The 13,031-nt window shown below is 35.7% G+C and overlaps 2 protein-coding genes and 1 long non-coding RNA gene across 5 annotated transcripts; 1 reads left to right on the forward strand and 2 right to left on the reverse strand.

Annotated features, from left to right (window-relative positions):
• On the reverse strand, positions 1 to 1,619 carry LOC113325959. The gene is made up of 3 exons (XR_003348204.1): positions 1,555 to 1,619; positions 448 to 662; positions 1 to 41 (listed from the first exon to the last, which is right to left on the reverse strand). It is a non-coding gene; the product is annotated as an uncharacterized LOC113325959 (long non-coding RNA).
• A 2,107-nt stretch (positions 1,620 to 3,726) lies between these two features.
• Positions 3,727 to 5,716, forward strand: LOC113279199. 3 transcript variants are annotated; one of them, XM_026527900.1, is made up of 4 exons: positions 3,727 to 3,884; positions 4,034 to 4,239; positions 4,322 to 4,523; positions 5,065 to 5,716. In XM_026527900.1, exons 1-4 carry the CDS (start codon positions 3,800 to 3,802, stop codon positions 5,253 to 5,255), a joined length of 684 nt encoding a protein of 227 aa, XP_026383685.1. In that variant the 5' UTR covers positions 3,727 to 3,799; the 3' UTR covers positions 5,256 to 5,716. The 3 variants fall into 3 exon arrangements, with proteins under 3 accessions (XP_026383685.1, XP_026383691.1, XP_026383696.1); XM_026527906.1 differs by having other exon boundaries at positions 3,733 to 3,884; positions 4,145 to 4,239; XM_026527911.1 differs by having other exon boundaries at positions 3,733 to 3,884; positions 4,163 to 4,239.
• Positions 5,717 to 5,949: 233 nt separating this feature from the next.
• On the reverse strand, positions 5,950 to 9,251 carry LOC113279189. The gene is made up of 5 exons (XM_026527895.1): positions 8,524 to 9,251; positions 8,324 to 8,404; positions 7,798 to 7,952; positions 6,509 to 7,677; positions 5,950 to 6,240 (listed from the first exon to the last, which is right to left on the reverse strand). Exons 1-5 carry the CDS (start codon positions 9,025 to 9,027, stop codon positions 6,128 to 6,130), a joined length of 2,022 nt encoding a protein of 673 aa, XP_026383680.1. The 5' UTR covers positions 9,028 to 9,251; the 3' UTR covers positions 5,950 to 6,127.
• Positions 9,252 to 13,031: the final 3,780 nt, after the last annotated feature.

A 13,031-nucleotide genomic window follows, 5' to 3' on the forward strand; every position in this document is an offset into this window, starting at 1 on the left:
GCTGATGAATCCATCTTTAACCAACTTCCTAATGTGTTTCCCTGCACAAGACAACATAAAAACCAATAAACTCAACAAAAAATAAGCATAACGTAGATAGAAACCAGTAGATCCGCATAGCATGTGCAACTAGCAGTTACACATTCGGTTAGCATGTGTAACTATAAGATACACATTCAATTAGCATGTGTAACTTGCAGATACACATGCATCTGAATTGTGTAACTAGGAGTTACACATGCATCATACTTATATATGTCAACATAAAATCAACAAATTCATACGATACATTAAGTGGTAAAGTAACTGAGTCCATAAGACCCTACATAATATACCAAAAAAAGTAATGTTCAGCTATTATCCATGTAGCAAAGCTTGAAATTCATTCTATGCAGCTATGCCTCGTTTATAATAATGAACCTATATATCTTGGGGAAAAATGGTTACCATCAAAAAGTTCAGGTACTTGGGCAGAAGATCATCGAATCCATCTGAGATGAAGACACGTCTGACGTATAACTTCAAGTTGGACTTGTTAGCATTGTAGTAACTCCCATACAGATCATGAGGAGCCTTTGGAGGAACAAAAAGAACAGCCTTGAACTCAACATCACCTTCATCACTAACTTGACTTGTTCCAATCAGACCAAACACCAAAAATCCTGCCAAATGAGCTATAATTCATGTCTCATGCTTAGGTATATGAACAAGCAAAGTATGAAATTTTTCTTCTGAGCCAGCTGACTCAAATCCAGAAATGAAAACAAACAAAGAATCCTGCCAAATGAGCTAATCAGTATTAAGAACAAGTAAGGTATGATCTCCTGATAACAACAATTATTCCTTCTGATACAAGAAGGAACACATGATTTGACGTGTAAATAACACACAACCCAAGCTTAGCAAGACCACAGACAAAGCAAAACAACTAAGCATTTTTAAGGTTTAACGTCAAACTCTATATAAGAAGTTGCGTAGAGGAAGATAGAGATGAAGTATTGTACTGTCACTACGAGTTACACATGCATATTAGATGTGTAACGGCTAGTTACACATGCTAATATGCATGTGTAACTAATGTTTACATATGCCATATGCATATGTAACTACTGATTACACATGCATTTTGTACTCAAACAAGAAAACACCCCAATAAAAAACTAAAATGCCCCCTCATTTAATAAACTGAAACAATGAAATCATTAAGATGGACCATATTTTCAGTTCCAAAGAGAACAACATACTTTTTTTTTTAATCTGATTCACTACATGTCTAATAGCCATTCTAAATTTTGCGTAATGTGACTGTCTGACTGAGAGGAGGTAAACATTTACTTACTATCCAATGCGCACTCTTTCAGTGACACATATCAGTTTCCTAAACCAAAAAGATCTGTCAGACTATAATTAGTAGTAATATCTTACAAAACATGAACAAATCGAGAGGCTACTCTAAGATATGAATGCATTAAGTTTATATATTGTTAACAGACATCAACCTAAGCCTTATTATCTCAAATTAAAAATTAAAATCAATCCTAATAACTAACTTACCTGATTTCAATCCCTATTTTTTCACTTTACCTAGCCTGCAGATCCTCTACATACCAAATATTCACCGCAAGCAACACAAACAAGTTATTATATACAAATTGACATTGAAAACACCGCCATCAGCACCAATATTGGCTCCAAATCCTCATATATAACCTGCACTTCCTCCACCACAACCTCCTAGAATCACAAACTTAATGGAACAGTTGAAACACTCTGCAATTCCACCACCACTGCTGAACATGACACCTCCACTTACTTCTCCACCACTCAACAGGTCAAAAATCCCCACTAAAACCTGCATCTGCGCCACCACCACCACCTCCTCATACTCAGCATGGCTAGAAGCCAACAAGTATCATTTCCAGTAAAGGTTTCTTCCAACATAATCAAACTATGGTAGAAGATTAAACTGCCAGTAAAATTGAAAGCATAATTTTGATTAGATATATAGTTTGTGTCATGAAACTGCATCTGTTGTTATTGTTTAAACAATTGAAAATAAATTTCGTAAAATTATCTATCAAGAATAAAATGAAATTGAAAATTAAGAGTGGTTGAAATTAAAATTAAAACTATGGGTAATAGAGACGATGATTTGCTGATATCAAATCTCAAATCAGTTTATAGATCGGAGCTACAATTATATTTACGTCGATTTTGATGAAGAACAGATCTGAAATATTTGTTCAAAATTCTTCAAAAAAATTACATCAAAACAACCAGAGTGAGTAGATGTTGTAGATTAAAGATCCAAACTCTGATCAAGGATCAAACAACGAAATCGAGATTCGTTTTCATATTTTTTTCAAAACTTTTAAAATCAAACTTCAGAGATTTTGATTTCAACTCGAGATTGATAGATTAAAGCTCTTAATTAAATTAAAAAGGATATGAAAAGATTAAACTTACTTTGGTTCATTTTTGTAGATGTTTCTCTTCGATTGAATTGAATCGAGTTTCTTTATGCTCGGATTTAGGTTCGTATCATTTGGTTGATTCTTCTTCAGATCTTCTCATCACTGAAATCAAAAGAACACGAGTTGTTGGCGATGTTTAACTGTGTGAGAACTTGATTTCGAGAGAGAATAATTGTTTCAGATCTGGAAATGAAGAGAAACCATTTCTGCAGGAGATAAACTCGTCTGGAAGAGAGAGAGATGAAATCTGAAAATGAAAAGAATCTTCTGATATTCCTCTTGTTTATATACAAAAGGGTAGTGTTGTCATTATTAAAATCTCTAATAATTAATTATGGGCCAGATCCGAAGAAAATTTGATATTTTGGGCCTAGTAATATCATTTTCTTAAAACATGGAGTTGATAGTGGATGATCCATTTAGTGGGGCTTCTATATATTGAACCCATATAGTAGGATGATTCTAGTATTTTTCACTTCATAATACGCGTACCTTTATCTAGTCACTATTGTTGACTTGTTGACTACTTCGATCATTCGAAGGTAGACCCTAGTTAGCAATTCGGGATTCGTCAAACGTACGGAACAGTAAACGTACGAGTATTATACGGTTTTGTAAAATTCAGATTCGGTCCAAAATTCGGTCAACGGGACGTGATTCGTCAGTAATTCGGAACGGCATACGTACGTGTATAATTCGATTTATAAATGTGAGTTCGGCTCTGAAAATTCGGTATCTATATATAACAAATAATTTGTATTTATAAGGTCATAGACCAATTTTTATGCATATGTGTGAGTTATTTAAAGAAAAAATTAACTTAATATGATGATATTAATAATATATACAACATTAGTTATCTAAGAGGACGTCGTATGGTGGTTTAGATGCTTGGTTAGTGAGTTTGAGATCTCTCTCACCTTCACCTTCAAATCTCTTCAGTCGTTTTTGTTTCATAAAAATTACAACACGTCTAATATTCGGTCGTGTATGCTCGGGAGGCAGTAAAGCCCAAAAAGTGGAGTCTTTGAAAAGTAAAAGCTAAAGAATTTATGGCGAATTAAGCGGACGTATCATTCGGGATACGTAAAATTCGTGAATGATTCGCGAATAATCCGGGAATGCCACATAATACGCGACTTGGGTTCGGAGTTGCAAACGTACGCGAATAAGACGGTAAAATTCGTGATACGGAAAAATTCGCGAATAATTCGCGAATCATTCGCGAACTTACTAACTAGGAGGTAGACTAGAAAAGTTGGGGAGAGAAAGAGATTTCTGACGTTCCGATATTAACGGAAAATTAAATTCGAAAGGATAAAGAAATGATTGGGATCCGACTGGATTCAGGAATCGGCTCTACTGCTTCGCTTCTTCTACTTGGTTCGATTTTGCTCTTCTTTCCTTCAGGTAATAATAATAATTATAGTTGTTGGTTTTTGATAATTAAACTTCAAATGATAATCATATTACCGAAGCTTAATTATGGTCGTTTATTAGTATGAATGGACACTATTAAACGATTCAATTTCTTACTGATGATCGTTTATCTTATATAGGAACTGTTTCGTCTGGAATAGTTACTCTAAAATCAATTCAGATTTTTACTACCCATGGATTGTTAAGTAGACCAATTTTTAGTTCTTATGGGTTAGTAACTGCACCAACAGTTTATTTTAATTGTCAAGGAGAGAACAAGACAAATTTGCCTGATGTGAAGAAGAAAAACTCCCTGTACACTTTTAAGGATGAAGAGTCTTGGCAGGTATGTGTTCACCTGTGTATATGAATGCGAGTTTATGAAGTCATTTGGATCCTAATATGCTTGTCAAATTTCTAATGTACAGCCAGTGACAGAGTTTCTTAACAAGAAATGTAAGCGCTGTGGTTTCTATGAGAAGAATATTATCATGTCAGATGGTGTATTTGATGAGTGGGAGTTTTGTCCGTCTGATTTTAAGGCTTCTGATGGAGTGTACGTAAGGTTGAAGGATAAGGAAGTCAGTGCTACATTTTATTGTCCTGAATGCGTTCCTCGTCATGGAAGGGGTAAGTGCCTTCTGTAAATCCTTAAATTTCGTTAGAGTTACATATGCAGCTAGTTGTACTACTTCGTAATAGTAAGCTTATCAATGTGGTTTTATTTTGATTTCACCGTTAATAAATTACTTAGTTGTCCTTTGGACCTTTGGTACCTTGATTTCTCATGAGATGACCAACTGTATGAAATGTAGTTGCTTGAATTTGAGGTTCAAATGGTTGTTTGAAACTTTATCAAGACTATTGTCTCCCGCAGTTAGTAGATGATGTGCTAATAGGCAAAATTGCTGAGTTTTACGCCTTCATCCGATGAATGGCATGTTAGAATGTATTCATCTTGTCTTTCAAGAGTCCAACAATTGGCGTATGTGCCAAGACATCTGGGATTCAAATCTCACTTGTAGGGGTTTTAAGAAAAGAAAATTAAGACTCTCGCATTGATTCTGCTGACTCAATGCTTTCCTTGTTTCACTGTCAACACATAAAATGAGAAGTGTATTATATATATAGTTCACTATCTACTTGCTCTCAGTTGTCAGTTTAACTGCAGATGTTGTAGCTCGGAATCATACTCTCAGATCAGATAATGGTGGCACCAAGGGAAACAGAATGCGTGTAACTTCTGTGATTTTCATAGCCGTATTAGCTTCAAATGGGTTCATCATTGGAGTACTCTATCGGTACTGGCTAAGGAAGAAGAGCATGCAGGCTCGAAGTGGGAGAAGACACAGATTATCTTGAATAGAATAAAGAGAAGCTCTTTCCGTCTCTCAGTAACCCCACCCTCTCTATAACTGATCTGTGTTTGTTTGCTGTTCGAATCTGCTTCTCTTTTTAGCAGAATGGAGCAGCCGTTGCTTTGTGATGGGTTTTGGTTGTGGGTTGTTATCAGTATGGAAATAATGGCTGTTGCGGCTGTAGTGGTGATATAGTAGTAATGGGGGACTGGTGAAGGTTTCTATTGAAGGATACAGTGGAGTATTCAATTCGGTGGTTATGTAGTTGGTGGGTGTCTTGGCAGTGTCAAAGCACTAAGCAGATGTTTTCTTTTTTGTTTTTGTTTTTGCTTTTGTTTTGAGTTGTTGTTTTGCTTTGTTGTGATTGTTTGTTAGTATTTTGTATATAGATGGTTCGCTTCATCCTGCATTCTCCTTGGTGTTTTGGTTAGTAAAGAGAGAAGAACTACCCTTCATGTCCCTTCATCACTGTTTTATATGAGTAAAGTATCACTCAATCAAGACACTGACTGAGCCTGAATTCTTCTATTTTGAACACACTCTACACTGTTTCTTAAGATGATCCATTTACTTGGACGTTTCCTGTCCATAAAAATGATTGAACCTAATGATACATTCTTATCATCTCCTGGTCAACCATTGGCCAAGTGGATGAAGTTTTCTTCATGCTTAATGATGGATATGATACAAAAAAAAAGTGTTCCGCCAAAAACGTGACCAACTTATATACCATGAAAGTCTTTACAGTATCTACTACTAAAAATTGGCACACCAAAGCTGGAAAGACAAACCAATACTATGACCTCTGCAGTCTGACTAAGGAGAAACCTTATAATCTTTTACTCTTGTTTCTCGATTTCTTAGATTTTTTTGACCTTATAATCTTTTACTCTTGTTTCTCGATTTCTTAGATTTTCTTTTGAAAATTGTATGCTTCAAGAGACGATGGAGAGGAAATGGGAAAGCTGGACGCCTAACTCTGCCTTTTCCTGGAGAAAAGAACAAACAAAACCAAGAATACATTAGAAACAACTAAATTCCAGGAACAACAATACCAACTGTAGATGCTCGTTATTGGAGTAGGGAAGGTATGAGAGGGGTATACCAAAGCTGGCCACACCCATGAATGTGTAGTTAGGTGCAGTGTATACCCCTAAATTTACTTGATGACTTTAAAACAAAAGAATTGACTTTAAAACAAAAGAATTTCGCGCCGCGAGAAAAGAAAGAATATATTGATGTATACTGGTTACGTACCTGATCTGGATTCATCATGTGCCATACTACTCATTTCAATGACCCCTTCTTGTGCATGCTTTTCTATTTCAACAAAAGAAGCCTTTTGTGAAACTTCATCTGCAAATAAAGTTGCGTCCACTTGCATATTAGTGTAACACTCCACGGGTTTGTCATCTGCAAGTAGAACTCTAGCATCACAATTGTTCTGTATTTCTTCCAGTTCACCTTTGACAATAGGCATATCACATCCAGCTGAAACTAAATCTATTTGCTTCCTTTCTTCTGTTTTTGATATAATTTTCTCCATGTTCACATCATGTGCACCCATAGCATCATCAGAGCTGTTTAGTATCTCAGAATTTCCAATCTGAGGAAAACTATCAGACTCCTTAGAAGTGGACAGGCTGGGGGGAGTTCCCATTGGGAACACCAAATCATCTACAATGGTAGTATTCACATGATCCTTTGGTGTTAAAATTGAACCAATACTACCTGGTCCGATGGGGTTCGCTTGGCATGAGAAAGAAGTTCCACTTTCCCTCACAGAAGAGAGGCCAGAAACAACATTATTAGGTAACATAAGGTCCATGTCAGTAATAGAGATACAATACTGTGATGGCGTACCATGTGGTACTATTTCAGCAGCAGACGGAATTTCATAAACCTTATCTACACTCATAGGTTCTTCATAAAATATGGAAGTAGTTTCACCTTGCGTTCCATCAGTAGACAAAATATGAGTACTGGAAATTTGGTGCTTGACACAAGTACTAAATAGCGACTTTGGATGTGAAAAGGGAACTACCTCAGGTCCATCTGGTTGATTGGAGATTTTGTCCATGTCGAGAGATTCATCAGACTTGGCATCTGGGATAGGTGTATCTTCCTGCGGTTGTGACTTGTTTCCACCAGCAGACAACCAGTCATATCTTGTTTCCTGCAAGTCTTCGATAACTGACGCAAAATCAATTGCCTTGGAAGTTTTTGGAACTTTACTAGAGGCAGTGAAAAACTTTGCAATATCATCCAACTGAATATCTCCTTCGCCGCTGGATATTTCATCCCAGTTATTGCAGTCAGCAAACCAAGGCTCCTTTGCATCTACTCGTTGACAAGATGGAATTTTTTCGACTCTAATGGCTTCTTTGTAGAACTGTTTTTTCCTAAGTGCTCTAGCTATTAAAGCCCTGACACACATAAGAGCGGACTGTTAAACATGTAGAACCACCAAAAGGTACCTTTTGTCATAAGTTTATAAATTGACAAATTAAAATCAATCATGACTTTTTTTTTTAAAGTTTACAGACCTGCAATTCTTTGAAGTCGCAGCTTTTGCACGTTCCATGGAGAGGCCAAGCAAAGAGGACAGATTTGCCACATCATAAGGTCCTCTAAGTTCATTAACAGATGACGCACCACTTGTGAAAATGATATTTTTCCCTCGTGTCCAATCCACTAATAGCTGGAAACCGAGGTCATATACATGTATACTTAGAAAAGGATTTGATGATTCGTTAAAATCAAATGTGATAACCAAAGTTAGAGGTTCTACTACGTACTACCGACTTAAAATTAACATGGAACTTTAATATCAGGAGTTAGGACACAATCATGTAAATCTCTATATTAACAAACCAACAACTGTTAAACCCAAACTTTCAATCCATCAAAGCCAATGAGAGATTTAAGACAAGTCCCCATGAAACTCAAGTTATAAAGAATTTGTCCAACTACAAGTCTACAATATATCGAGATGTTACAGATTTATTTATGTGGTAATGTGTGTAACAATTCTCTTAACAATTTCTATTTGGGCAACTATGAAATTCTCACCTTAGCATTTGTAACCATTTGCCTCCTTGCTTGAATACCAGAGATAAGATGTGAATACGTTATTTCGAAGTATATCCCTCGCTGCATAATAATAAACAACGCCATACAAATCTTTAATGCACGCTTCAAAATAAGATGAATTAGACCCTAACTCATTCTACATGAAAAAGGAAAAGAAAAGAAAAAGTCACAGAATGCACCTCAATTGCAGCTTTAACCATGGGAAGCTTCAATCGAAAAGGTAACCTCTCCGAAAAATCAATAGCAATTAAATCCACCACGGAAACTTTACATACGTGATCAAATACTGTCTGATTCAAAGGCTTAACAGCAACCAAATCATAAGTTTTCAAAACAGGATTTCCTGAATTCAAAACACCAGCTTGAACAATATTCTCAACAGTAACTGTTAACCTAGTATACTGGCGAAAAGGAGTATTCAGTGGAACCTTCAATAGTTCTCTATGAAACTTAACGGAATCAGATAGAGTTGGAGAAGCTTTTAGCAATGAAGAAACTGGGAATGGATAAATTGTACAACGATCCTTATCTGACATAACTCCTTTCATACATCTATTATAAGCTACTCCACTGTAACCTAATTCCATTGCTTTCACAGCTATTTTCAATCTTGTGTTTTTCTTTCCATTACTGTCTGTTTTTTCTGGTTCTAGATATGGAACATTGAAATCAAAGAACACCATTTTCTGGTTCAGTAAGTGTTCGATAAATTCTCTCAGCCAAAAATAAAAAGGAGGAAGAGAAGAAAGTTCTGTTTTTGAATTTTACAGTTTAGGGTTTACAGAATGCGCGACTGCCGCCATCTCAGAATGGCAAAATTCATTTCTGAACCGAACAAGTAGCAAATACGATTCTTCGCGAAGCTGAAATCTTAGGGCTCGATTAAAATGTAGTGGGCTTTGACTTAAGATTTTGAAGCTGAAATCTTAGGGTTCTTTCTCCGAAGCCTGTTTCTAGGCATACCTAAATCTTTATAGACATACAAAACAATAGTTCTAGCTTGGGTGATCTAATAAGAGGTACCCTATGGATAATTCAATTATCTATATACCCTTAAATTTTTTAAATTACTAATCTATCCCTAATCCTAATACAAAAACCTAAAATCAATAAACATAAAAATCAGTTTTAAAACCAACTTTTTTTCTTCTTCGTCAAAAATTAGGATTTTGCGGCGGTTACATGATAGGGTTCGGCTTAAAATTAAGTTTAGATTTGCGCCGAACTGTTCTTGAAACTGAACTCTGAAAGTGCATGTGAACGATTCGGCTTAACAGTACATATTATTTATGAGCCGAACTTAGTCACATAGAACCTTATATTTAGGATCGGCTTATTCTATAGTATTAGTTTTGCGCCGAATATATGGAATCGGCTTGTAAGTCTTTTGTACATATGAGCCGAACCACTCTTTGTGTATGATAATCAAAAGTTTAATACATAGTTCGTCTTATTTGTGTTAATTCGGGTTAGCCGAACCTGTTGATGTGTTGACAAGTTTTTGGGAGCAAGAGGTAGAGGAGGCATTTTAGAAGTGTTCCTTAGTATCTTCGTGAATTACTTCTACTGGATCAGGTTGATTTTCCATCGATACAAGTCCGACAAACGTGATCTACAAAGAATATCACAAGATTCAATACAACGAAGGAAAAATTAATAGTTAGATTCGGCTTATACGATAATCATAGAATGTGCCGAATCTTGTACATACAGAGGTTTCGGTTTATACGATATTCTAAATATATGCCGAACAATCAACAAATTTTGTACCAAACGATTTTTACCGGTATGTTCGGCTCATACGATTTTCATTATATAAGCCGAACCATTAACATTTTTTATTCCAGAACTCTCAGGAATAGGTTCGGCTTATACGATATTCTAAATATGTGCCGAACAATCAACAAATTTTGTATCAAACGATTTTTAAAGGTATGTTCGGCTCATACGATTTTCATTATATAAGCCGAACCATTAACATTTTTTATTCCAGAACTCGCAGGAATAGGTTCGGCTTTCTAGGAAAATGTTATACAAGCCGAACTAGTGTCTAGCAAATGGTTGGAAGTGGAAAATATATGTTCGGCGCATACCTAAACAGTTTCAGCTAGCCGAACTGTTCATCAAGGGATCGGTTCGGCTCATAGATGTAAGCCGAACCTCTTCCTGGTTCGCCAAACCTCAATGAAAAAATAAAAACTTTTGATAATTTCGAGCTATAAAAGTGAGATTAAGCATAGTATAGAAGTGCACCTGTGTACTAGAATCATTGGGTTCCTCATCAATGTCTTCATCATATGGATTTGGCTCATAAAAATCATCACATTGAGTTTGTTCTTGAGTTTGAGTTTGAGTTTGTGTAAAATCATTCTCATAATCTAAGAAATCAGTCATTTGGGAATCATTGTTGTAGTTGATATGTATTTTCCTAGGTTTTTGTATGAAGAATGACCCTCCTCATCCTCCATTGAATCAAGAATTTTTTTTCTCACTTTCTCCTTCTCTTTCTCTCCTTCTCAATAAAAAAATTTTCCCCCAAAATTTATCATCTACACAACACAAACCTTATAATTCTGAAAATTATCTTAATCACTAAACAAAAATTTTAATTACTAATCCAGATTATTAACACTAATACATAAAAAGCAGATTTGTCATTATAAAAAAATTTTGGTTAAGGGGCTTTCTGATTTTGTTATTTGACATCCTTTTTGTCTTCACTTGATATGCCTAGAAAGTTTTTGGTATGCCTATAAACAGCCTTCTCTTCTCTGCTGGTAGTGACTGAGCGTTCGAGGGCTCGAGAGAAAAGGGTGAGAAGGAAAACAGTTGGGGAGTCGGCAAACAAACTTGTACTGGACTACCTTTGTCTCCTTTGTTGTTCTTTTGGGCCTAGTTAGCAATTCGGTATTTGGTAAATGTACCGAACGTGTTATGTACGTGTATTATTCGGATTCATAAAAATTAAATTCTGTTTAAAATTCGGTCAGCGGTTCGTCATATGGCAGTAATTCGGAACGGCATACATACTGTACAATTCGATTTAAAGATACGAGTTTGGCATTAAAAATTAAGCATAGATCAAATCAGTGGAATATACATTTTTAAGGTTATGGTATACTAAAAACATGATTTAAAGAAAGTATTTCATTATAATACACTAAGTGTAATCATCAAACAGCAAATAGCCTAGTGGTTGGATTGTAATTTAATAATCCAAACGGCATAGGTTCGATCCCAAGGTTGCTAATGGTGGTATCATTTTGTTTGGGGGTCTACCAACCCAAAGACAAATGTTTTTTGGTCCTATATGCATATACACCCCCAAACAAAACGGTACCCTCCATTAGCAGTTTTGTTTGATCCCCTCTACCAACAAGTTTTTTAAAGCGCTATGAGTTAAAACGGGTGAGAGAAATGGTCTCGGTGTGTACGACTTGACTCAATGAATCAAACCAGCTGTCAGAATTAGATGTCCGAACAAAATGCGAATCCTAATAATTCGCGAATAAATCACAATTCTCTTATAACACGCGAACCTGATTCAGTGTTTGGTTAATATGCCCGTATTATTCGGGAACGACTAAGATGACATAATTCGTGAATCATTCGACAAATTGCTAACTAGGCTTTTGGGACATATGATAACTTGGCATCCAAATGATTGATAGCATGTTTTGACGCGTATCTGGAAATTTTTTTTGACTTCAAGCAAGAAGTCAGTAGTTTTGCTAGAAATTTTCAAAATGATTTCTAGAAGTTAAAAATTTAATTTTTTGTGAAGCAAAATAGTTTTATTTCTAACTGCTTCTAATATTCAAACGCGCAACTAAATTCAGATTATTATATATTGCCTTCCCTCATCAAATATGACACAAAACTAATCTGCATCGCTGATATAATAGGCCGCCCTTTCAGTGAAACTACATCCGCTATTGATCTAATGTACTCTTAATTCACTTCATCCTTTGCTTTCTTCACCAACTCCAATGCAAAGGGACTTTCAATCAGCTTCCCAGTTGTTGTTAACACAATATGATATACAACTGTGTTCTCATAAACTCCTGCCGGTAATGGTGAGCGAAATTTACTGCCTGTATTAACGGTGATTGCCAGACGTACTTCTTTACAATCATATCCGATTGCAATTGTAAGTATCCACAACCAAGTTGTGATGAACTCAAAAGTGGTGCATGCTTGCAGGTGAGGAGGTACTTGTTGTTTCAGAATTGTCAATATTTTAGGGATACAAAAAATAGAATATTGAACCATGTCATCAACGGATAAAAGTTTTTCTTTATAATTTGATATAACATCATACTCTCGATGTGCAAACGTGACTTGTGGTGGGTCATTAGAATTAAGTAATTGTATTTCCCAGAGCCTAGAAATTTACGCCTATTAAGGATAGCACTAACCAATCTAAGTGGATGGAAACATTTTTGTTTTAGGAGCTGAGGAACCAATCTGACTAGATGGAAACATCTATAGAGTCTATTCATAAAAGCACAGAGCTCAGGTGTTAGAAATAACATGATAGTTTCGCCATATCTCGTCGAGTCCTTTTCACCTTCTATTTTTAGTTTTCTTTTATTTCAAGTGATTTGGTGGGGCACACGATTCAAGTTGTTACCTTTGCTAGGGTGAAATAGAGTGACTGAGTTACCTTTTCAAAAAAAAAAAAAAA

The sequence above is a fragment of the Papaver somniferum genome, chromosome 1 (genome assembly GCF_003573695.1).
Source record: "Papaver somniferum cultivar HN1 chromosome 1, ASM357369v1, whole genome shotgun sequence".
In the NCBI taxonomy this organism is placed as follows: domain Eukaryota; kingdom Viridiplantae; phylum Streptophyta; class Magnoliopsida; order Ranunculales; family Papaveraceae; genus Papaver; species Papaver somniferum.

Coding starts and splice junctions, on each gene's coding strand:
- LOC113279189 (XM_026527895.1), bottom strand. CDS start 9,027: ATGGTGTTCTTTGATTTCAATGTTCCATATCTAGAACCAGAAAAAACA. Junction 7,678..7,797: donor GCGACTTCAAAGAATTGCAG/GTCTGTAAACTT, acceptor TATGTGTGTCAG/GGCTTTAATAGCTAGAGCAC. Junction 6,241..6,508: donor ACATGATGAATCCAGATCAG/GTACGTAACCAG, acceptor TCTTTTCTCCAG/GAAAAGGCAGAGTTAGGCGT.
- LOC113279199 (XM_026527900.1), top strand. CDS start 3,800: ATGATTGGGATCCGACTGGATTCAGGAATCGGCTCTACTGCTTCGCTT. Junction 3,885..4,033: donor TTTGCTCTTCTTTCCTTCAG/GTAATAATAATA, acceptor TATCTTATATAG/GAACTGTTTCGTCTGGAATA. Junction 4,240..4,321: donor AGGATGAAGAGTCTTGGCAG/GTATGTGTTCAC, acceptor TCTAATGTACAG/CCAGTGACAGAGTTTCTTAA.